General features: G+C 41.6%; 1 protein-coding gene across 2 annotated transcripts in view; it reads right to left on the reverse strand.

The window, feature by feature from the left end:
* Positions 1-22,979, reverse strand: part of PolE1 (DNA polymerase epsilon catalytic subunit 1) — a 98,336-nt gene extending 75,357 nt beyond the window's left edge. The window contains exons 1-16 of one of the 2 annotated variants that reach the window (XM_075692963.1): positions 22,776-22,979; positions 22,556-22,682; positions 21,833-22,051; positions 21,120-21,265; positions 18,534-18,611; positions 18,267-18,399; positions 16,749-16,967; positions 16,082-16,167; positions 15,350-15,530; positions 14,928-14,999; positions 14,545-14,658; positions 13,685-13,897; positions 10,829-10,936; positions 9,188-9,316; positions 8,599-8,701; positions 6,969-7,115 (exon numbers count right to left, since the gene is read on the reverse strand). In XM_075692963.1, the coding sequence (XP_075549078.1) occupies positions 6,969-7,115; positions 8,599-8,701; positions 9,188-9,316; positions 10,829-10,936; positions 13,685-13,897; positions 14,545-14,658; positions 14,928-14,999; positions 15,350-15,530; positions 16,082-16,167; positions 16,749-16,967; positions 18,267-18,399; positions 18,534-18,611; positions 21,120-21,265; positions 21,833-22,051; positions 22,556-22,682; positions 22,776-22,858 (2,158 nt within the window). In that variant the 5' untranslated portion in view covers positions 22,859-22,979. The remainder of the gene's footprint in view (positions 1-6,968; positions 7,116-8,598; positions 8,702-9,187; positions 9,317-10,828; positions 10,937-13,684; positions 13,898-14,544; positions 14,659-14,927; positions 15,000-15,349; positions 15,531-16,081; positions 16,168-16,748; positions 16,968-18,266; positions 18,400-18,533; positions 18,612-21,119; positions 21,266-21,832; positions 22,052-22,555; positions 22,683-22,775) is intronic. The other variant, XM_075692962.1, reaches the window with a different exon arrangement.
* Positions 22,980-23,997: the final 1,018 nt, after the last annotated feature.

Consider the following 23,997-nt stretch of genomic DNA (forward strand, 5'->3'; position numbering starts at 1 on the left):
AACAGGCAAAAGTTCATGTTTCCAATATAAAGAATAAAGACACTAAAGACCAGCGAGGTGGTCCTCAGTGAATCATTTCATATTATTTGTTTTCATACCCTTGCAGCCCAAAGGATTATAGAAAAAACCAGGGATGCTGATGCTGATGGAGTAGTCCACACCTGCAGGGACATCACCCTTCCGGACTTTGTTCGCTGGATGCTCGGCCTTGGACCAAAGTGTGCCGTGAACAACAAGGATTAACCTCCTCAGCTACCGGCAATGGTGTACCATGTGGCCGATCTTGCCCCTGTCGAGGAAGCTGGCATATGTGTCGCAGAAGGTGTCGACGTGCTTCTCCGGGGTAAGCATCAGAACAAAGTGGCCCCACTCCGTAGGGTACTGAACTTCCTAAGAGACAATGAACTGTATGTTGTTCCTTCAGATAAAGAAGGCGGGTTTGCTGTCTTAGTGCTTGACTTACTAAAGAAAATCCCAGAATGCCATTAGCTCAGTATTTATTTATTTATTTATTTATTTAAAAATACCTTACAGGCCTCAAAGTGAGGCATTGAGTAAGGGGGGCAGTACATAGAAAATACATTGAATACAAGACATCTATAAACCGTATCTGTTTACAACCTACAACCAAAGTACAACTGAGATGAAAAAAGAATTATTTAGATCACGATTCACTAGGGAAAAGAAGAAACATAAAAAAACATAATATAATAACAAGGAATAAATCACACAGATTGTTGTCAGTGAAGTCGTGTAATTAAAAAAAAACAGTTATGATGAAAAACAATAACAGAAAAGTTACGGACGCGACATTCCAACGAAACGGTAAACATAGCGACATAACAGTAATAATGCGAAAATAAGCTGTAAATATAGTGCAAGTATAGAAAGCATTGTGCGACAAACGTAAAATTTCACTTTTCTTTAGTCATGTAATCAATCAAGGCATCACGGAATGAATCGTAGTTAGATTGGCTTGCAATGCTGTCCGGGAGTGAATTCCATATTCTGATAGCACGAGGAAGAGCAGAGTAATGGAATGCCTTTGTAGACCCGTAAAGGCGGGCATAGCTGAAATGATTATGAAGCCTATGTGACGTGGAATAGGGTCGTTTCAAGCATGCGGGTGTTCGAGTGGAGTGATGGAATTTGTGGAACAGTGTTAAAAGGGCAATGTCTCGGCGAGTGCTCAAGGTTTGTAATGAAAGCTTAAGTTTTATTTGTGTAACACTAGACTGGTAGCTGTAATCGTTTATGATGAAGCGGCTTGCTCTATTCTGGATCCGTTCTAGCGTTTCAATTAGGTATTTCTGGTGAGGGGACCAAATGGGAGATGCATACTCGAGCTTGGGACGAACGAGAGTTAGGTAAGCTAGCTTGCGAACATTTGAAGGAACATTTCTTAAGTTGCGTCGCAAGTACCCCAACGATTGGGAGGCATTAGCTGAAATGGACGTGATATGCTCTGTCCAAGAAAGATTTGATGTGAATAGAACCCCTAGATACTTATATTGTGTAGCTGTTGTAACAGTGTAATTGTTAATATGGTAGGGATACTGTGAGGTTGCCGACTTCCGGGTAAAAGACATTACTTTGCATTTTGTGGTATTTAAAGTCATTAGCCATTTATTGCACCAGTTATTGATTTGTTGAAGGTCTTGCTGAAGAACGAGATGATCATCTGAGTTTTTAATAGGGCGATAAATTATGCAGTCGTCGGCGAATATTCTGATGGTGGAGGACAAATTTTGAGGTAAGTCGTTAATAAATATTAGAAAAAGCAAGGGACCGAGCACGCTACCCTGTGGTACACCAGAAGAAACGTCTGTTACGGAGGAAGAGTAGTCATTTGCAATAGTAAACTGCTGACGATTAGACAGGAAATTTCGGAGCCATGACAAGGTAAGACAGTCTAATTTAAGTGCGGAGAGTTTTGATATTAGGCGACAATGTGCGACACGGTCGAATGCCTTCGAAAAATCAAGGAACAAGCAATCAATTTGTAAGTTATAATTTAAGTTAGTGTGTAGGTCTGTTGTAAATTCAAATAACTGTGTATCGCACGAGAGGCCCTTCCTAAAGCCATGCTGATTATGAAAAAGGAATTTGTTAGTCTCAAGATGTCTGTAAATCTGCGAAGCGATAATGTGTTCAAGCAACTTGCAGGGAATGCATGTCAATGAAATGGGACGATAATTCTCACAGGAGTTCCTGTTGCCATTTTTAAATACAGGTATAACTTTCGCCATCTTCCAATCTGCGGGAAGGTGGCCTGTCGCAAGTGATTGTCTGAATATGTAAAAAAGAATTTTGCTAGATATTTCTACCGTATTCTACCGTATTCAGTCATGTACTGGTGTGAACTTATTGAAAGTGAAGACTAGGGCAAAGCAACTTTGCCGGGATTTAGATTTACGTGCCTTGGAAAAACGAATTGAGAAAAGCAAGAAGGCGGGTTTGGAGATGTTTCTTTTGGCAAAAGCTCATCAATCTGATGTTCCCTTCCGCGTCTTTGTTTCAGAAAGAGGAGCGTGGCAAAAAGAATTGGGGTTGTTCCTGCAACAAAATCTGAAGTCATTATCTGCTGAAGACCCATTTTTGATTAATAATTCCCAAGAGGTAATTGATTTCCTTAAGCCTAATGAATGTCGTAAGCTTGCCGCATTCTCAATCGACATTAAGGACCTTTATTACTCGCTTCCTCACAATAGGTTGTTGAAATGCATCAGCGAATGCATTGAAGATTTAGGTGAGGTTGACTTTCAAAACCGAGCAGTGTTAAGCTTGGGAAACTTCCTCAATCTGGTACAGTTTTACCTTGAATCCACATACGTGGAATGCAATGATGAAATCTATCTTCAGAACAAAGGAGTGTCCATCAGGTCTTGTATTGCATCCTTGTTGAGCTACCTGTTTTTGGCAAAATCAAACAGAGCCTCGCAGCAACTATTACAAGGAACTAAGGTTCTGAGAACCTTCAGATACATGGATGACTTTTTGGTAGTTTTACAGTTCTGTGTCTCGGAGTTGTTTTCCGCTTCATCACAACTAGTTGGTATATTTGAAGAATGTCTATCCCCCCTGGTCTTAACACATGAAATTCCACAAGATGATTCCCTCCGTTTCCTCGACCTCAAGGTCGTGTTTTCTAACGATCAGGTTTACTGGACCTATGAGCCCCGTGCGCAAAAACCACTCCTGCCCTTGTCATCAGCACACAGTAAACTAGTTAGGAGGGTTATTTTTCAGGCCTGCTTCTCGAACGCTTTAGATCAGTCCTGCCACCACAGACTAAATGGCGGTTTTCAAGCACAAGTTACACGCCTGAAAGCCTCAGGCTATCCTGACGGATTACTCATCTCAGTAACTGAGACAATTCGCAGAAAAGAACAAAACCTAACATTAAAGCCATGTTCTCCGAAGAGGAGCCCACAAGAAAGGACCGTAAGGTTGCAGTGATTTCATACGAGCATCAAATCACCCATCAACCTTAAAAAATCAGTGAGTGGGTTGGTGTACATGTAGTGTTTTCTGCCCAACACAAGCTCTGTTCGATATCAAGGAAAAGCACCCCTATCGAGAAACAAAAAGCCCAGTGTGAAGTCAGGCACTGCAACCGTTACGTGGATTGAGTGCAGGGGGTAGTGTACAGAATCCCCTTGAAATGCGGCGCATGCTACGTAGATCAGACAGGCAGGTGTCTGAACGATCCTCTGCGTGAACATGCGAATAATGTCAAGAATGGAAAGAAAGGTTTCTTAGCCCTGCACTGTAGTGCATACTAATGTACCCCTCTCTTTGGAAAAAAAAAAGTAATCTTCACACACAGGGATGATCTAACGGGCATAATCGTTGAATCCGCTAACATGGCACGTGAAGAATGCCTGTGCATAAGTAAGCCATCCCTGGCCTTATCACGAAAGGAGATGGCATTCTTGGACAATGGCAGCGCGAACAGTGAGCGGTGATGGCATCTTTATATGTTTTTCTTCTTGATTTTTTTCATCTTTATTGTTTCTTTTTTACACATATATTTTTTATGTTGTTTTCCCACTGTTTTTTCTATATACTAACACTTTGTATCAGGCAATAAAATTTCAGTTTGCAGTAAGCGCTCGTCCTCGTTTTTTCCTGTGTCCTCTGTCCCGCTTCGCGCTGTACTACAGTTTAAAATTAAAAACCTACTAGCCCAAACCATCACTCTTATAATAAAGCACTTTGTTAATGCATGGTGATAATTTTTTTGTTCGCTTTCTTTATTTTTTCATTATTCTAGCCCAAGTTAGGGCAAGTACCTAACCCAACCTGAAGGCGAAGAGAGACTGCTTTCCCTCTATTGCTAGTCTAGAAATAAACGCTTATATATATATATATATATATATATATATATATATATATATATATATATATATATATATATCATCATCATCATCATCAGCCTAGTTACGCCCACTGCAGGGCAAAGGCCTCTCCCATACTTCTCCAACTACCCCGGTCATGTACTAATTGTGGCCATGTTGTCCCTGCAAACGTCTTAATGTCATCCGCCCACCTAACTTTCTGCCGCCCCCTGCTACGCATCCCTTCACATGAAATCCAGTCCGTAACCCTTAGTGACCATCGGTTATCTTCCCTCCTCATTACATGTCCGGCCCATGCCCATTTCTTTTTCTTGATTTCAACTGAGATGTCGTTTACCCGCGTTTGTTGCCTCACCCAATCTGCTCTTTTCTTATCCCTTAACGTCACACCCATCATTCTTCTTTCCATAGCTCGTTGCGTCGTCCTCAATTTCAGCAGAACCCTTTTTGTAAGCCTCCAGGTTTCTGCCCCATATGTGAGTACTGGTAACACACAGCTGTTATACACTTTCCTTTTGAGGGATAGTGGCAACCTGCTGTTCATGATTTGAGAATGCCTGCCAAACGCACCCCAGCCCATTCTTATTCTTCTGGTTATTTCAGTCTCATGATCCGGATCCGTGGTCACTACCTGCCCTAAGTAGATGTATTCCCTTACCCCTTCCAGTGCTTCGCTACCTATCGTAAACTGCTGTTCTCTTCCGAGCCTGTTAAACAATACTTTAGTTTTCTGCGGATTAATTTTCAGACCCACCCTTCTGCTTTGCCTCTCCAGGTCAGTGAGCATGCATTGCAATTGGTCTCCTGAGTTACTAAGCAAGGCAATATCATCAGCGAATCGCAAGTTGCTAAGGTATTCTCCATCAACTTTTATCCCCAATTCTTCCCACTCCAGGCCTCTGAATACCTCCTGTAAACATGCTGTGAATAGCATTGGAGATATCGTATCTCCCTGTCTGACGCCTTTCTTTATAGGGATTTTGTTGCTTTCTTTGTGGAGGACTACGGTGGCTGTGGAGCCGCTATAGATATCTTCCAGTATCTTTACATATGGCTCACCTACACCCTGATTCCGTAATGCCTCCATGACTGCTGAGGTTTCGACTGAATCAAACGCTTTCTCGTAATCAATGAAAGCTATATATAAGGGTTGGTTATATTCTGCACATTTCTCTATCACTTGATTGATAGTGTGAATATGGTCTATAGTTGAGTAGCCTTTACGGAATCCTGCCTGGTCCTTTGGTTGACTGAAGCCTAAGGTGTTCCTGATTCTATTTGCGATTACCTTAGTAAATACTTTGTAGGCAACGAACAGTAAGCTGATCGGTCTATAATTTTTCAAGTCTTTGGCGTCCCCTTTCTTATGGATTAGGATTGTGTTAGCGTTCTTCCAAGATTCCGGTACGCTCGAGGTTATGAGGCATTGCGTATACAGGGTGGCCAGTTTCTCTAGAACAATCTGACCACCATCCTTCAACAAATCTGCTGTTACCTGATCCTCCCCAGCTGCCTTCCCCCTTTGCATAGCTCCTAAGGCTTTCTTTACTTCTTCTGGCGTTACCTGTGGGATTTCGAATTCCTCTAGGCTATTCTCTCTTCCACTATCGTCGTGGGTGCCACTGGTACTGTATAAATCTCTATAGAACTCCTCAGCCACTTGAACTATCTCATCCATATTAGTAACGATATTGCCGGCTTTGTCTCTTAACGCAGACATCTGATTCTTGCCTATTTCTAGTTTCTTCTTCACTGTTTTTAGGCTTCCTCCGTTCCTGAGAGCCTGTTCAATTCTATCCATATTATAGTTCCTGATGTCCGCTGTCTTACGCTTGTTGATATATATATATATATATATATATATATATATATATATATATATATATATATATATATATATATATATATATATATATCTTGTGCCTGAGAAGGTTATTTAGCATTTTAGGATAGTCAGCCCTAAAGAGGCCTACCTTCCCATGTTTCTGCAAAAAAAATTAAAGAAAAAAAAGGAAAGCTGTTGCTGCTTTGCATTAGCTTTCCCTATGACATCAAATGTTTAGTTATACTACGTGATTGTGAAGCCCTGTCTCTCACATGAAGATGAAAAAATAAGAGTGATGATTCTGGTATAGCACGATAGCATTCCAATTTTGAAGACTGCTGCAAGGTGACATGCACACGCAAGTCCACTTATAGTATCATAATCAAATGAGCAGGAAAATACTTCTTTTCTTTTTAACTCTACATTGATGGGTTGATACTAGATTTTTTCACTATAAAATTGAGTAGAGAAAGTATAATTTAACCAGTTATCAAAACAAGTAGCATGATTTATATGTACTGTATCATGGAAGAGGCAAGTGCACTTTGGAAATGAAGTTAAAGTAGAAACTCACAAACATGCCTGAAAAAAAATTTGTGATCTAAGTAAGGCATATACATTTTCACCGATAACGCATATACAGGTTTATTCACGTGGTCTGTAGGTGAGTATGAATAAAGTTACACTGTATAATAAACCATCAGAGAAACGACCGATTCTTGCAAAAGTGGCAAACAGTCTTCTATGTTGCCACATGAAAGGGTGAGACAGGGTCACCTTACCAGCCAGCCGTTTCTTCTCAGCAGTGGCTCTTTCCTCACGAGACAGCTCATGGAATGCTCGGAATGGCATGCCTGGTTGGGCTGGAGGAAAACGTTCAGTCTCCAGCTGCTGCTGAATCCTCTGGAACTCTGCTCGGCTAGCAGGCACTGCGAATTGATATCAAGACAGAGGAAAGGTAGGGCACAAGTACAAAAATATACAGAAAATGAAGGAAGTATATGGTACTCTGGCTCCATGCTGCTAATATTTGGGTTGAAGTAACCATTTTTGTTGTTCGCTTGTTCATACCAACTAACTGATTTTGAATACAAACCTGCTGCGATTTCATGTAAAGTGCAAAATAGTGACTAAAATAGCTAGTGCATTACTACACAAAGGTCAGTCTCGCATTGTTCCATGTAGTGTTTAGGCTGCAGAAGATATTTGCAACTGGATGTGAACAATCTGTTCTGATGAATCATGACTCTTCCTTCCTTTTCTTTCCTGTCCTGCGCTTTACCTTAAGCTTCCAGTTTCACTTAAACTTTTTCAACTTCAGTGCCATTTTGCAACAGTACCATGCACTGTAGTACATATCCCAACTGCTGGTTCATGGCCACTGCTGTTCTATGTACTTGCACCTTATCGGTGTACCAGAAGTGCCTTGGTAATCACTAAAATTCTGACCCTTTCACTACTCACAAGTAGCGTAACTCTTCATTTTTGGTAAGTCACTGTCCCTTTCATTTTAACCCTCTAATGCTTAAACACAGTTCCAAATTAACGAAAATTTGAACAAATTGATGGCATTTATTTCTGGCCATAGAGAGTACATATGTAGAAAAAAGAACTCAGAACTGTTTTTCCCGTTATGACCTAATTACTGTGCCAATTATTTATTTAGTAATTCATTTCTTAAATTATCTGTAGCTGAGACTTCACTCCAGCATATCAAAAATGCAACTATGAGCTTTGCGTTAAGTTTGCCATGATTAAATCAGCATCATCATTTGAAGGCATCAAACTCAGCATAGTATGTATGATACATACGGTGTTACAGGGTTAAAGATCCTAGATTAACTTCTCCCTGAAGTAATTCCACCCAAAACAACACTAGCATGATTTGCAGTTCTGCCAGCTAGGCCACCATTCTCTACATAGAGAACTTTATGACTCCACTGGTGACATACAGCAACAATATCAACAGTGGCTAATTTAAAAACTAACATGGTAGGGACGGTTGGCAGCCAAATGTGTTAGGGATCTCCACAAGCGGGGCCTGTCTTGCTCAAGGAACGTATGTGAAACACTCTGCGGCAGAAATTAGCCAGCACACGCAGTTCCCAGGTGGTATCTCTCCCTTAGAATGATCTAGCCACTTGCCGCCTACCTTCAGTTAACTGATGAGAATAATGAGTATAGTATTTAGCATAATATGGCCTACGATGAACACAGGAAAGAGTTCAGGAAGGGCGCACAGAGCAACTTTTCTGGCTATCAGCCGTGTTGTTCAGCTTGACATGGTTGATTGCAAGGGTCCAACATAACCATGTAGGGTAACTGCTCACCAGCCTGTCACCATAACTAGAGACACCATAAGACACAGAATAGCAGAGCTCTGTTTAGCTCGTAATAGAACTTGTTACTGACTGTACTCTCCCCTCCACGTCCACGGCATGGATCTGCGGCAAGTGGCGCCAGGTTTGTTGAAGTCGCACGCAGCACAGTCGGCCTCGTCGACCATGGCCGAGGGCTGTGTTATGGACAGTAGTCATATGAAAAAAATATGAAACCAAGAGCTCAAGACGCGATGCAATGCTCTTATAAATAAAGATGTAAGAAGCGTTCATAAATAACAATAAGCAGCAGTTCTTGTTTGATGTAAGAAACATTGAAACAAGAAAGTACTGTTTACCATTAACAGTTCTCGATTCATTTGTGACAACTTAAAAGCTTGATGGAATTAGTGATGTACAACTTTTCTGGCTGATACATATACAACTGAAACTTACAATAAATAAAACTGAGCTCTACATAACACAAAATTTGCAAGCGATAGTGTTTTAAGGCAGATGTAATTTGGCAGCAACAGAAGTATTAAATAGTAACTATACCAGTAATAACCATGACTATTAGCACTGAGAAATTAATGTCTCTGTAGTAACAAACTTCTGCAACATCAGTACTTAAAAACAGCCTAGACTTCTTAAGTAGCTTGAGATAAAGATATAGATGTTACCTGCAGTCGATTGGTGAGGATAATATTGGGATACATGGCACCAACATCAAGATGATAAATGATGGGCCTCTCTAGCCTTGATGGAGTGTCCCGCAGCGATGCCAGTGCCATCTTGATTTCCTCACATACCTTTCAGGAAAATGAAGCAGAATAGAATAAAACGTGAGCACCGTTCAGTCCGACAAACACGACAAGTTGGGTACACTGGTAGAATTTCATCGTGATGGATGAACAGCGCAAAAATATGCAGATCCCACGCACTGTGGGAATCAATGTAAGCGAAGCTTTCCGTGCTGGATACTTTGATTGACGATAATTAGCAGTGATGTTGACGGCTTAATCTTAATTTCTTCAATGTTTAGGCTAACATGAGAGTGGTGAGTTGATGTTAAACATTACCTTGCGTGCACCACTGCTGTTTGTCTGCGTAGTACACAGAACACACAGGGAGAGGTGTTTGCTTGAGGCATTGTTGTGCGCCATATTTTATAACTTCTGAGAGGTTTAAGCGTTGTCATTTCCTCTCATGGCACATCGCATTGTGGCGTAAGTATTAAATTTGAATTGGATAACGTGGCTGTACGTTCCAAAACCACACTCGGATTATGAGGCAAGCCGCAGTGGCGGGCTCCGGATTAATTTTGACACCGTGATGTTCTTTTTAACGTGTCCCAAAATCTAAGTTCACGTGCGTTTTATATTTCACCCCCATCGAAATGCGGCTGCCACGATTGGGATCAAATCCACGACCTCTAGCAATGTCATAGCTGCAAAGCTAATGTGGCGGCCACAGAAGTGTTGATTTGACGGTCGACCGCTTCACTAGTGTCTCCTGGACCCTGCCGTGCACTTTAATTAATGCGGCTCTGCTTCTGCATGCCCTGCGTAAGTTGCCCGCGTGACATATTTGCATGGCGCTTATTTTTCAGAAATAGCAGCAGCGTACTGTACCGTATCTTGAACTTAAGCTTATCCTGTTTTGCCGCAACTGTTGTGGTTTAGTGGGGTTTCCTTGCCTTCTCACGTCACCTCCCCCCTCTCTTATATTGGGACTGCTTTTTCTCCCTCTCCTTCTCTCTACAGTTCTATCTGCATCCCCTCTGGCTTCGCACGTTAGTAGAAAGGGAAGCGCTGCAGTTTCTGCAATGCTTCCGAGGGGAGTCACAGATAATTACAGCTGTCAAGCGGCTAATATGGCGACTGCCAGGGAGCTCCAGAGGGCATTGTGCACATTTGACGTGGTGGGGTGAAAACGAGTTCCTCTCGTCGCCAATTTTTCTCTTACTCGCGCTGTCATCTGCACACACGCTCCGAACCACCCTCCAACACGGTGTGCGCGACAGCAGCCCACAGAAGCAGCAGCAGTGGGATAGTCGAAGGAAGAGGAAAAGAAAGCTTCGCTTTAAAATGGACAAGTAAATTTAGAAGTCAGCACTTCTTTTGTTCATTTCTTCTCTAAATTTACATTCTTTCTCGCACTGTTTATCTGTCACTATGCTGTTCAGTCATTAAATTTGAATATACAGTCAAAAGAATTAAGAAGTTTCTTGATTAAGATGCAGCATTTTGTTGGAACCATTTCATACATGCTCTGGATAGCAACATGTAACTAAGCTGAGATAATGGTATTTGTGCACTGACCTCCTCAAAGTTGAGGGCCTCGCTCAATGGCACTTTCTCTTCCACCTCAATGGCATGTTGCATTGTCTTTGGGACAGCGTCAATCAGCATTTGGAAAGCCTCAGGTACCTGAAACAATGGCATCAATGCTATCAATTAAGCTTTGGCTTGACGTCTTGCTTTACTAAGATGACAACAAGGCGAGGCAAATGTTTAAAAATATATCTGCAACTCATTGCTGCCATCCATTCCCACACCAAAAGCAGTCAGTGTAGCAGACAGTGGCCTTTATGTCATAGCATTCTTCAGTACACTGCCACATCTCAGTACATGTCTTGGATAACCCAGACATTAACATCTCTGCACATAATCAGGGTGTCTACCAAGTTGACATTTCCAAATTCCTAGAGTTTTCCAGGTTTTCCCTGAGTGCCTTTGCAAAATTTCCTGAATGACACAAAACTTTGTTTTATGTCAAGACGGCCTGACACCATGTCGCCTGATGCTGTCACTCTCTAGTAAGCATGTTAAAAATCTTAAAAATGGCTTAATCCAGTTCAAATAGTAAGGAGTAGTGTTTATTTTATTCAAAAAGAAAACAGAAGGGAGGGCATAGTAAAATGCATAGCAAATAAAATATCTTCAAAAAAAGAATGGTAAAGCCCATTGCAAATCGAGTCAAACATCTTCAAGCATGAATAAAAAGAGGTGCATACAGAAGTAAATATTTTCGACTGTGAGTTATTTCTATCAAGTGATAGCAAGCTCATTGATCTGAGGCCCAAACTTTGTCACAAGTGAGATGCTCTCTCAGCAATTGGATAGTCAACCTCAACTGTCCTGACATACTCTCAGGCCACAAACAGTGCCTCAGTGTTGCATTTCACCGCTTTAAAGAGTTTATTTTGGTTTGGGTGAGGGATGCCTGCATCTCGGCGTCAGCCAACACCTTGCTGAACTCAAGCTCCTTCACACTTCCTTCCTCATTCATCCCTCAATGCGTGCTCCTTTCTATCCTCGCACTCCTTCCGCCACGCGTTCGCCCCACGGACCATGTGAAGCATACTCTTGGACAGCTTTAAAGTCAACGCCCGATTTTTCGGACTCCCTAGGGGCCGCAAAAACGTCCGAAAAATTGGGCAATAAAAAAAATGTATGCATGCCTTTTACTGCCCCCAAGGGGCTCAAATCGCCACAGGAACGTCCGAAAAAAGCTCTGAAGGACTGCCAGTACACTTATTAGGCATATCAGTGCTCGTAATGTGACAGTACACCGCGTGTGCACACATGTATAATTAAGAAATACATACTGTGTCCAGTGACAACTGTCCCTTCTCACACTTAAGCTTCACCACAATACTTTTGGTATGCTTCACCGTGTCACATTTCTGTATTGAGGCGAAGCTGACTTTCAGCAACCTGCATTATGAACATGTGCTTTCCGAGCTTCAAAGCCAATCATGAGGATTACAAAGGCGGAGTTGGTGCCATCGCTGACAACGGCGAATTCTTTCAATGAAAACTGCACCACAGAACGGCAAGAAGCTGAATAGGGAATGTTGAAGCAGCTAGGCCTGGTGTTGCCGCGGCTACGGATGCCAGCGGATCTGCGTGCGGGACCGTAAGTTCAAGGCGGCAAGACAATCAAAATGGCAGTGGCGATGACTTTCACGGCGGTCACGGCAAAAAGTTCGGAAAATCGGATGGCGAAGGGTTCTTGCGTCCGAAATTTCAGACGTTTCCATACATTGACTCTGTGGAGTAGGTGGTGGTGCCACAAAGCCATCCGAATTATAGGGCATGTCCCAAAATTTGGGTGTCCGGAAAATCTGTCGTTGACTGTAAACTGGCAACTCCTCCAGCAGACAACACGACGGCATCAAAGCTGATTCGTTACTATCCATTTCTGTTACTCGAAGCCAGCATTAGCACGACTTTCGTTCCCTTTCAATAAAATTACAGCTAATTTTCCGTAATAGAAGTACAAATTCCCTGAGTTCTCCCCGAGTATTTCCAGACTATTCAAGATCCCTGAGAATTTCCAGTTTTCCCAGTTGGTAGACACCCTGATAATCCAATCAAAGTTAATTCACTATGGCCCGAAATCAAATTGATAGTCTAGCAACAGCAAGAATAAGAAACCTCGTCAGTATGACAGGCAAAATGATCCTTTTGTTCCTTAAATTTGTACTGTCCAGTCATACTCCAATAATAGCTTTGAGGCGAGCTGACCATTCAGCATGTGTTTAATAAACATTGATCGATTGATCACAAGTATACTTGTGGACAACTTTCTCTAGCAATAAAAGGAAAGATATGGAGGCAAGGTACACACAAGAGTGCTCCAGAACTGTTCCACATTGTTATCAGCATTAGTTTAAACTGGGGAAGAGAAAACATTAGCATCTTATTTACAACAGCAAAAAAACACAAAATACACCACTAAGTGGTCAATTTGACCTATTTTTCTGCTTTTCTCTTCCACATTCGGGCAAATGCAAAACCATTGCACATGGAAGCTACGCTGACTCAGTATATGTTCCAGGAAGCAAGAAGAGCTGTCAAACTCTGCCAGAATACTAGGCACAATAGTATATAGGCTCTGCCTCTGTAACTTCCCCTTCATCACCGCAGAAAGTATGTTTCACACACTTCAGAACACTTTGAAATGCAGGAAGAATACAATCACAAGTTGGTGTTCTTTGTAGAACATGTGCAGGATGCATATTTCATGCCATTAAATGCATGAAAGTGTTTCACCTAGAAACATCTCTAAACCCTTTCACACACATAATGCCAACCATACCAATGCAAAACTAGTGGCAAGAAGTCACCTGCCCAAGACTAGTAACCAACAAAGCTTTTGTTCTCACTGACCAGGCGAAAACGGCAAGGTAGGTCTGCTCGAAAGACACCCGACTCGAGTGCTTCGACGTGACCACCGACGTAGGTTTCTTGGTCGAGCACATGGCCATCGTCTGTCAGCTTGTTAAAGATGGCTTCTTGCTTGTTGGGAAAGATGATGTTGGCATGAAACGCACGCACCATCAGTAGCGCCTCGCACAGTGTGCCAGACCCCTTGCGCAGAACCTATGCAGCATGAGACGGAACGAAAATGTAATGATGTGAAACCATCCTGGCTGTTTCTAACCTAGCCCTCCACATTCTTGGATAATAACTATAATTTACGATCAACATTCCGCAGCCACAGTTTGGCTATGAAGGACACCATAAGGGAGCGCTCCAAATGAATTTGGACCAGCTGGTTTAGTGCGCACTTCTATCTCAGTACACGAGTGCTTTTGCATTTTGTCTACGTCAGAATATGGCTACCCAAGCTGGGAATCAAACCCTCAACTTTGTACTCAGTAGCAAAAGCATTCTTTTGGCTAAAGACAAAGGAAAACAGTATGTCAAACACATTCCTGCAGAATTTTACATCGCAAGCTCTTTAAGAAAGCCTTTTTCTAAAGAAAGTAGCTTTTCAAAGGCAAAATACTCTCATTTTGTTCAATAAAAAATTCAACGATTTTCTGATTTTGTAAATTTATACTTGCTCAGATTAAATACAAATATTGATGCTACCATGGCTGGCCATAATAAGCAAAATATTTTGTAGGGCATCATTATAAGTGGACTGGACTGCACTGGCAAACATGCATCCAACATAGTGCCACTTTGCAGTGTTTCTCAAGAGTTATGGTTGACATTGCTTGCAATAATAATGTAGCTCTTACTTCGTCAGGCTCCATAGGGATGATGGTGCACAGGGCAAAAATGAACGGGTGGACGTATTTCATGTACAAGTAGTAAGTAGCCACAGCATCAGACACTGAATAGTTTGCGAGGACCTGTAGGAAAAGTAAATGTCATCAACAATGCATTAAATCTTATCAACATTGCATTCTATTCTAGACTGGTACACTCCAAGTAGGTCTAAAGAGTTGTTAGGCAAAGTTCCTGAATATTGCCATGCCAAGTTTCATCTTGGTTGGAGACATCGGTGTCCACCAACACACTTAATTCAAACACAACATTGTAACAACCATACTTTCTGTGAACATGCTCAAATATATATATTTTTCTGAATAATTTATGTTGAAGTACACGCATGGCTCACCTGCGGCTGTTCAGTAGCCATCCTGCACATATCCTCAGGATCCAATTCCACGGGGTCATACCTCAACTTTGCCTGCAAAGTTGAAGCATGGCAATTTGTTTGGTGAAATGAAGCACTCTACAGAAAACCTTGGCAAATTTATAAACTTTCATGACGACAAAAAGCTTGGTAGTGTTAGCCAAAGGTACGGCCACTTTAATGTCACATGTTCACACATGCTTCACACATGCAGCTTCACTATGTCTAAATGACAGCTAGACATACAAGTGACTTTCTCAGAATCCTTTCTTTTCAAGAAGGGAGAACTAAACCTCCATCTCAAATTAGGAGGACGAACAGATGAGGGAGAAGCAAAACAAGTTAAAAAATAAAGAGAGAGAAAAAAGGGAAAAGGAAACGAAGACATCCAGAGACAAACAAACCTTAGCTACAGCTTTGAGGTTTTGGCTTCCAACAGGCAGGTAGCTGTCACGACGCACCCAGTGAAGGCAGTCCATGTGGACACTGGGACGACTCAGGTAGTAGCCTTCACGGCTGCGTGCATAGCCCACTTCCTTGGACATCACCAGACCATGAATCGCTGCGCGCGCTTCTACAAACATCCTGCAAAAAGAAAGTCAAACTGTTACAACTCATAAAACACAGAAACAGACAAGGCATTCTAAGTATTTATCAATACCAGTGCGTTTCGCAGCACGTGGTGCTCTCAAAGAAACAGCATTGCTACATTGCAACAGGGGATTAAAAATCCAGCCAAAGGAAGCCTAAAAAGGGCTGCTGCTTATGCCCACAAATGCGACGGATAACAATGAAAACAACACAGCCCAAAACTTTCTGAAACTTCCTTTATCAACACATCTGTTGTTTCAAGTAGATAAGCTGCAGGAAGAATGTCACAATATGCCAATAAAACATTGCACCAGTCACATTGGCATTCCCAAGCATGCTTTGGTAAGTAGTACACTGTGATAATTTCTAACATAGATCCTTCTGTATGGACTCATGCTTTGTGCTTTAATCGTATTAGAAAAGCTTGATGCAGATCAACTTGAAGCAGGATCACAATGGCCCATGTGACAGTGGTATAACTCTCACATATTGCCATAATAGTGTGAAGCTACGGGTGCATGCAGTATACAAAGAAAACAACTTGCCAGTCGAAGTTGTCACCGTTGTAGGTCACAATGACTAGTGGTTTCACCTCGATGATGTGGTCAAAGAACCTCTGGAGCAGTGAGAGCTGACGAATAGAAGTGTCAGTGCTATTACTATAATAAATGTGAGTAAAATCTGTGAACACGCAAAAATTACTTCTCAAAAGGTAAAAAACATGCCTTTTCTTTCAAGTTTTGTATCAAGAAGTCAGCTGCTCTTACCAAGGATTTAAGGGTGCAAGGGACTGTGATGTGGACAAAATCTGTTAATGAACTACCATACAATTTTCAGTGTGGATTACACCAAGAGTAGAGGTACTCTTTCTTACCAGCACTGAGGGCAGAATGCTACTATCCTGACTATACTCAAGACATCAAAGCATTGCTACTCTGCTTCACATTTGTAGACATTCATTTTTCAAGCTAACGTAATTTCCTGTGAGATGGCTGGCAAATAACAACCATTAAAAAATGTTAGCTAGTTCTTACATTTCAAATATTTCAAGTCAAAGTTTTACTCTTTTTTGTCAGAAAAAGGCTTTCATTATAGCTCAATGTGCATTCCAGTCATGCACGCACTTGGTTGTTTAGAACCGCGAGCTGCAAGCATTCACTTTCATACCATTGCTACACCAGCCCCATGAGATTGTAAGTCAGCTTGACTAACCTCATTTGGTTCATTGAAGATGATGAACGGTCCCTCAAACTCAGGCCTGGGCGTGTACTCAAAGTCTTCCACATCTGCTGACACAATCTCACGGTTTGTAATCAGGTAGCCCTGGCCATCAATCATGTAAGAGATCATCATGATCTGATCCGAGGCAGCATCGGGAAACTTGAGAGGAAGCTTTGTTGTTTCGATGTCGTAAGCCAGAACGGTGACATCCTGCACAGTAAAAATTTACAGTAAGGCTATGGCTCTGTCAAAGTGCTGTGAATGTAAAATGTTTCTGTGTCCTCTGAACCCCCTGCAACATTATCTAGCACAACACTACATAAGCAAACCAATGAGAAAGCCAATGAGATGAGCTTCATATGCTTCCATGCATTCCTTTACAGCTGGGGTTCCTGACTGAGGAGAAAGGCAGCAATTTCAAATGCTTCTTGCACCTCTTTCTAAAATACAAGGAAAGAAACAGATTGATAAGCAGTGACTACCAATATAATGTTGAATGCCAAATATCGATATAATGTGGATGAGAACAAGACCACAATGACTGGTCTGCAGCGCGGCACGTGATATCAGCAATATAAGGCAGTTTAGGCTGAGAGGTTCATGGTGCTGCAATACAAAGCCAGCCACAGAAGAGATCAAAACACTGGTGCTTTTATATCATTACATTTTGTACGACTGTGAACTCAATATCTGTCGAGTTTTGGCGTCAGATTTACACATACACTGAGTGAAACCAGTAGCCACAGAACATGTCAAATATACTATTATGAGTTACTGCCGTTCACCCCCCCCCTTCCTTTTTTTTTTTTGTCTTATATAAAATGCAAGGCTATACCAAAGGCGTCTGACATTAAAATAATTGCTAGCTGCATAGCTGGAGTGAAAGAGGGATCATAATGAATACAGCTGGGATTGCAATAAACTTATGCCAACCTATATGCACTGAAAATAACTCAATTATATGAAGCAATGCTACTCAAATGGTGACGAAATCAGCTAAAGCACAGTCACAAGCACACACAGTCAGCTAATGTATACCATTAAAATGTATCAGCATAAACGCAGCACACAGCACAATTTCCTTCTTGCCACTATAGATTGAATGGCCAAAACATTCTACTTGTCTCAGCAATGCTTAATCTGCATGCATGTGATCAGCAGTGTAGAATACATTCTTTCAAAGACGTGCTGCGCTTACTTGCATCTAGTGCAATGCATAGGACAAGAAAACAAAACACATGAAACTCTGTGCCTCACCAGTTTTTTCACCACGCAACACGACCCTAGAATAGCACTAGCAAGACACAGTTTCACATACATTATGAATGTCATTAGCATGAACACCAACATTGAAAGCAGCCAGTACAAGGCACCGAACTGCACTTATTCGGCGGAAAATTTTCATAGAATTAGCAATAAAGAAGAGCAACACAGAATTCATCTTCGCTTTTTTAAGAAAAACAAATCAGTACTGGTGGTTTTGTACAGAACAGAAAGACAAGCACTCACAGGTACTTGGAGAATGTCCTCTCGCTTCTTAATCTCTGGTGCATCATTGCCACGACCTCGCACGGCATACCAGAGGCCAACAAAAATCTTCAGGTCAATAGAAACTCTGATGTGGTAGGGAACGTCATATTCTCTAGGATAAGAAAGATGGTGGAAAAAGAGATTAAGCAGGAAAGGTAAAGTTCTTCAAGGTTGTTGGGCTCTTTTTTTTTTTGAAATATTTGTGAATGACACAAACCTGAAACTGACACAAATATCTTTGCTTACCTGATGTCCACTATGTTTTCAGTCTGCTCCACAAGTTTCTTAGCTGATGCTGAACCTTCTGAATCATTTGACTGTGGCCTGGTAAAAAAGGCGGCATCATTTCAGCTTATAATACATTCAGTTTACCTTACACTAGACCAATGAGGAACCAAAAGCATGTAAATCAAGTATAATTTTTGTTTGTGAAGTTAATCGTTGAATAAAGCATGTCAGTTAGGTTCATACATAGCGGGTTTGTTATTGTTTTGAGTTAATAAAGAAACAGGAAAAAGAAATATTCAGAGGATGCTTCAGCTTTTGTTTTAACAGCTGAACGCGATAGCATTCAAAGATCACTGACTGCTTGTAACAATTCCCAGCAACCACAGCTTTCTTGCGGATGCGCGAAGGCAAGCGCCATCTGGATGGTGTTGTTGCAAGGAACCAAGCAGGTCGCGCTGCTCTATGAGTGCTAGAAATGCTGCAAAAGGGGCTTGTGTTTGAGTTTCTGCATAACAGAATTATGTTTTCTGGTATATTCAAATTACGATCTAATGCTATCATGTCTGTATGTTGTGCTTAGGTCATACTTTACAATTTTTCTGACACATTTTACTTTGAGAAATACAGTTAGTTCAGTAATGCCTCTATGCCACATGGAGGGTCTGCGTGGCTGTGGTTCGGAATGATTTCTTTACGAAACATTGTCCGGTGCAAGACGCCAACATCGGATTAAAAAGATGAAGATTATAAAAAAAGCAAGAAAGCATGAGATGGCAAAGGAAGAGATAAAGAAAAAGAAGATGTGAGAAACTAAGGAAGTGGCCGAACAAAAAGAATTGAATATATGAAAGAAAAAAATGCATGTGGAGCTACATGGCCAACACTGCAAAAGGACACATAACAGAAGAGAGCACTCCAGCTACACTCTGGGACCAGGGGCAGGAGAAAGAGCTGGACACTGGACATGACGGGTGACTCATGGAGATGACAGCAATAAAGTGGAGGCTGTGCTTCAGCTGTCGCAGCTGTGAGTTGTTAACTGAGTGGGAACCCCACCAGAGACCTCAGCTACAGGCTGACGACGCTGTTTCTGAGAGACTCTGCAGCTACATACTGCAGGCTAGCTTAGTCAGCTGGGCAATTCAGGCGTGTCAGTGGCCCCACTGTCCCTACCTTCTGGCCAGATCAACGTTGGACTGGACGGCAGACACAGCGACATCCCGTCTACAACACATTGGCGGGCCCAACAACTTTTCTTCAGAAACAACGACGACGAGGTTACATGGCAATGCCGGAGGACACAACGTAAATATTTCAAACTTTCTAACACATCGTGTGTGAGGGCTTTAGGGCATACTTTGAATTAACTCACGCTGTGTATAGGTTGTTGTTTATTACAGTTTTCTATTCGATTTGTAGTCGGTATTCATTGATGACATTTGCATTCTTCTTTTATGCTCATGTCCCATAAAGGCTTTTCATAATTCAAATGTTCCTTGTGCCATATTTACCACCACAAGACCTTGACAGTCATATGCGGACATGAGGCATAGCAAAGCCAAGAAAATGATGAGGCACAAATAGCGCCATCAATTACAAGACATACTGAGTGCATGGCTATAGAGAAAAATGCAAACAAGAAGTTGTTCTCCATGAAACAACATACAGAACTGAACACAAGTAATGTGTGGGTGTGCGTTTCTTCTTTTTGCGCATACTTCGGGCTTAAGGTCGAACCAGAATGAAGAAACTGTGGCTTTACAAAAGGAGATAAAAAAATGAAAATTAAAAATGTGCACACGATCATCACTCATATACACTCGGCCACAAAAGTTAACATACTGCACAATCTGAGAAAAAGCTGGATACCTATACATCCTGGTTGGTATTTGGATTTCCCAGCCTGTGCGAATACTATATGCAGACGACATAGTGTCGTACAGTTTTACTGGCTATGGTCATTACCTGCTAGGAAATTCACCGTTTTCGCAGACCCAGCAGTGCACAAGGCTTTTGTGGCCGAGGATAGATCATGTGGAAATATGGGTAAACAATCCCACTCAGTTATCATGCAATCGAAAAAGATCTGTTTAATGTCTATATTCAAGCAAAATAAGAGATTATGCCATTTTGATGGTTTTGCGAAGCTACATAGTGGCATTATATTGACTGAGGAGTTTATTACTAATAAACTGAAAGAGGATTACTACTGTATTAATTTTTTTCTCTGTAGCCCAAATAATAAAACAATGTTTTGCTATTATGCCTCAAGGGCCAATGAGCAGACAGAAGCACATCAATGTACAAAACTAAACAATTCAACAGAAATCCCACAACTGAGAAAAATGTGCATTTGGCTGTAACATTCAAAAACCTGAATCGCCTTCCTGATAAAGTGTTTCAAATGCAACACTGAGGCTTACATAAATTTAGCATTCGTAAGACAAAAAGAAGCAGTGCACATACTGCAACACACTGTCAACTATGGTATTCATCAGAGAAAGAACTTTAGAGCACCAGCAACGAACACAGCAGGCATAGTTTACAGCATTTGTACAGCTCACAGATTTTCAAAATGAGAGAATAGAAAAAAGCCACGATTACCCTAAGACATGTGCCAGTGAAGAACTTTTCCTCTCTTGATTTTTCCGGACAGCAGGAAGTAGATCTTTGCGCACTTTGAGCAGATCATTCACAGAGAGGAAGAGCAGCTTCAGGTAGGTTCTTTTGAGGCCCACAAGGTGATTAGGCTTGAAAGGGGAGAAATCGTACAACAGTTTCATCTCGACACTGCTCACTGAAACAGAGAGTAGTCTGACATTTTTACTAAAGAGCATGCTCTGTAGACATGCGAAAAGCCTTTTGGCAGTTTTATCATTTTAGCCAAATGTAAACAGTAAGTGATTGCTTTTAAACTTCATGTATGTGCTATAAGCATCTGACATCGCACCAAAATTGTACAGATTCGAATAACAAATGCCTAGGAACATCTGTAGACAGGTTAGAAGAGGAGGGCTTTATTTGGTTAGAAATGGTGAAAGGCAGACACTTCTGTCAAACATGCAGACATATTTTAGCATGAGAAACCCTGCCATGGTGATAAATATGCCAATATTTGTGCAAGATTAGTAATAACAAAAAAGGTCACTTTAAACAGGTTTGTTGGCGAACTGCTTCTAACGAGCACTTTGACTGACCAGACAGCGTGCAGTGTTTCATCAAAGGTATGGTGAACAAAAAAATAAAAAAGAAGACTAAGCACAACAGAGTAATGCGCACTACCTGTGGACTTCCAAGGTGTGCCAGTGGCATCTTACCAGATCAAGGTCTTCCTTTGGGCAGAGTTCCACGCGTGATAACGTTCCCTGATATTTGCGGGTGAGGAATGAGATGACCTCTTGCTCTGCGCCAGGCTTGGCAGCAACATAGAAGTAAGGCTCGAATGGCAGGGACACCTTGAATCGGCTCCCATCTTCTTCAATGAAGTAGTAGTCAACAGCACTGATGAGCCGCTTGTCTTCATTGAGTATCTCAGTCTTGAAGGATACGTGATAAAGATGAGAGCGGATTATTTTTATCAGCAAGGAAACGTTGCCGGAAATGTTGTACACGAAGCTTCATTAACGGTACTGGCACGTTCAAGATATCCTTAACACAAATCTACGCTGTGTGTTCGTGCCAAACGTCTGAACACTCTAAAAAAAAACTATAAAACAAATTACTCGTTTTACGTTACGCTAGTTGCTCTGTGCAAAGCATTCGTAGATATTCTAGGAACCATTCAACTGAAAACCGAGTCTATGTCACATACTGGCGAACCTCATCAACTGGACACGTCCACCACCGGTACATCTTTCAACATTTTAGTATAACCATCTTTTTCTTTTTTTTTTTTTTTCGATCAGAGCACCAGAGTTTACATATCGTTAAGACATCGTAAGCAGCGTAGCTCTAGAGTCTCCTTTTCTTTTTCCTTCTTTTCTTTTAATAGAAAAATATGTTGGCGCATGCGACAGGCTGCGGTTTCAGCGATCACGTACCGGATGGATGTTTATTAGCCAGCCGATTCTTTCGGTTCCTTCCCGGTGACGTTCAAAGCCGAACTTGGCATCAATCTCATCGTTAAATAGCGCATCTAACAGACGTCTCTCCGATGTGTCCTCTCTCCTGTAAAGAAAAACACAAACGTTTGTAATTGCGGACAGATCGCACGTCCGTGAACGGACCGCCGGAGACTCTCCGGAGCACTGAGCAGCTCACCCCGCATTCTTGGCGTCGTCGCCGCTTTTCGCGAACTTGTCGGACTTGAAGTTCTTGAAACGACCACTGTTTTGTAAAACCATAGCTATGAGCTAAAAACCATATTGGTGTAATGATCTACAGCAAGTTTAGTAGCAGCTGATGAAATCTAACACGCTGGCCCAATCCCTTTAACAACTCCCGCCAAATCGCTGACGCCCGCCGCCGTTACTTCGCAATGGCGCTGCAAGCGCTGTCGCAAAACCAAAACTTATTTTATGCACAGCACCCATGAATAGAGTGACCCAGGTCGCTCTCCCCAATGACATTTGGATACTTATTCCCGTCCTCCATTTTCTCACACTAAGTGCACAATGTGACGAGCATAATGTGACGATCACGGTGTGAAGACTTTAGTGACTCTACTCAACGTTGCAAAATTTGTGAGCACCAAGGCTGTGACCGAGGTCTGGATGCAAATGCGAAGAATTCGAATTGTCGCACATCCCAATTTCACTGCAGTCAATTGATGCCACGTTTATACAAGACAGATACTTCACTTAAATCACGCAGCGACAAACGTATTCAGCGGAAACATTCTTATTATATGGCACACAAACGTACATATTTGAGAAACTTCAAAAGCCTTCCTCATAATACAGGGAGTCCATACATGCAGAGGGCTCCATGCAGTACTTGTTTCCTTATACGTCAACCACAGCCAAGCGCGACCTCGGTGCTGAAAAGCAAGCCGATAATGCTTCGATATATATATATATATATATATATATATATATATATATATATATATATATATATATATATATATATATATATATATATATATATATATATATATATATATATATATATATATAACGAAGTAAGCCAACGCCCAAATTAGGTTTTTGAATGTCACACCTTAACTGCGGTGCACATCACGAACTCCATCTATTAACAAAAGTAATGGTGGCGAGTTTTGTATAGTCAAATGGAAATAATAACTCGCATCTGGCGTGTCACAATCTGTGATATCCCAGAAAGCTGGTGTGAGATTTTCAAGGCGGTGTCGCCACGTAGCTAGCTCTTTCGGCAAGCCGCCTATTGAATTGGCAGATTGCACGTCCGGAATAAGCTCGAAAGCTTATTCTGCACATGCAATCTACAAATAAGCAAAGACACGGTTAAAGAAATCGCAATTTATTTTAAGAAAAATAATGATAAAGCTAATTTTTCAGAATAT

Source organism: Dermacentor variabilis, chromosome 5 (genome assembly GCF_050947875.1).
Source record: "Dermacentor variabilis isolate Ectoservices chromosome 5, ASM5094787v1, whole genome shotgun sequence".
NCBI classification, from domain to species: domain Eukaryota; kingdom Metazoa; phylum Arthropoda; class Arachnida; order Ixodida; family Ixodidae; genus Dermacentor; species Dermacentor variabilis.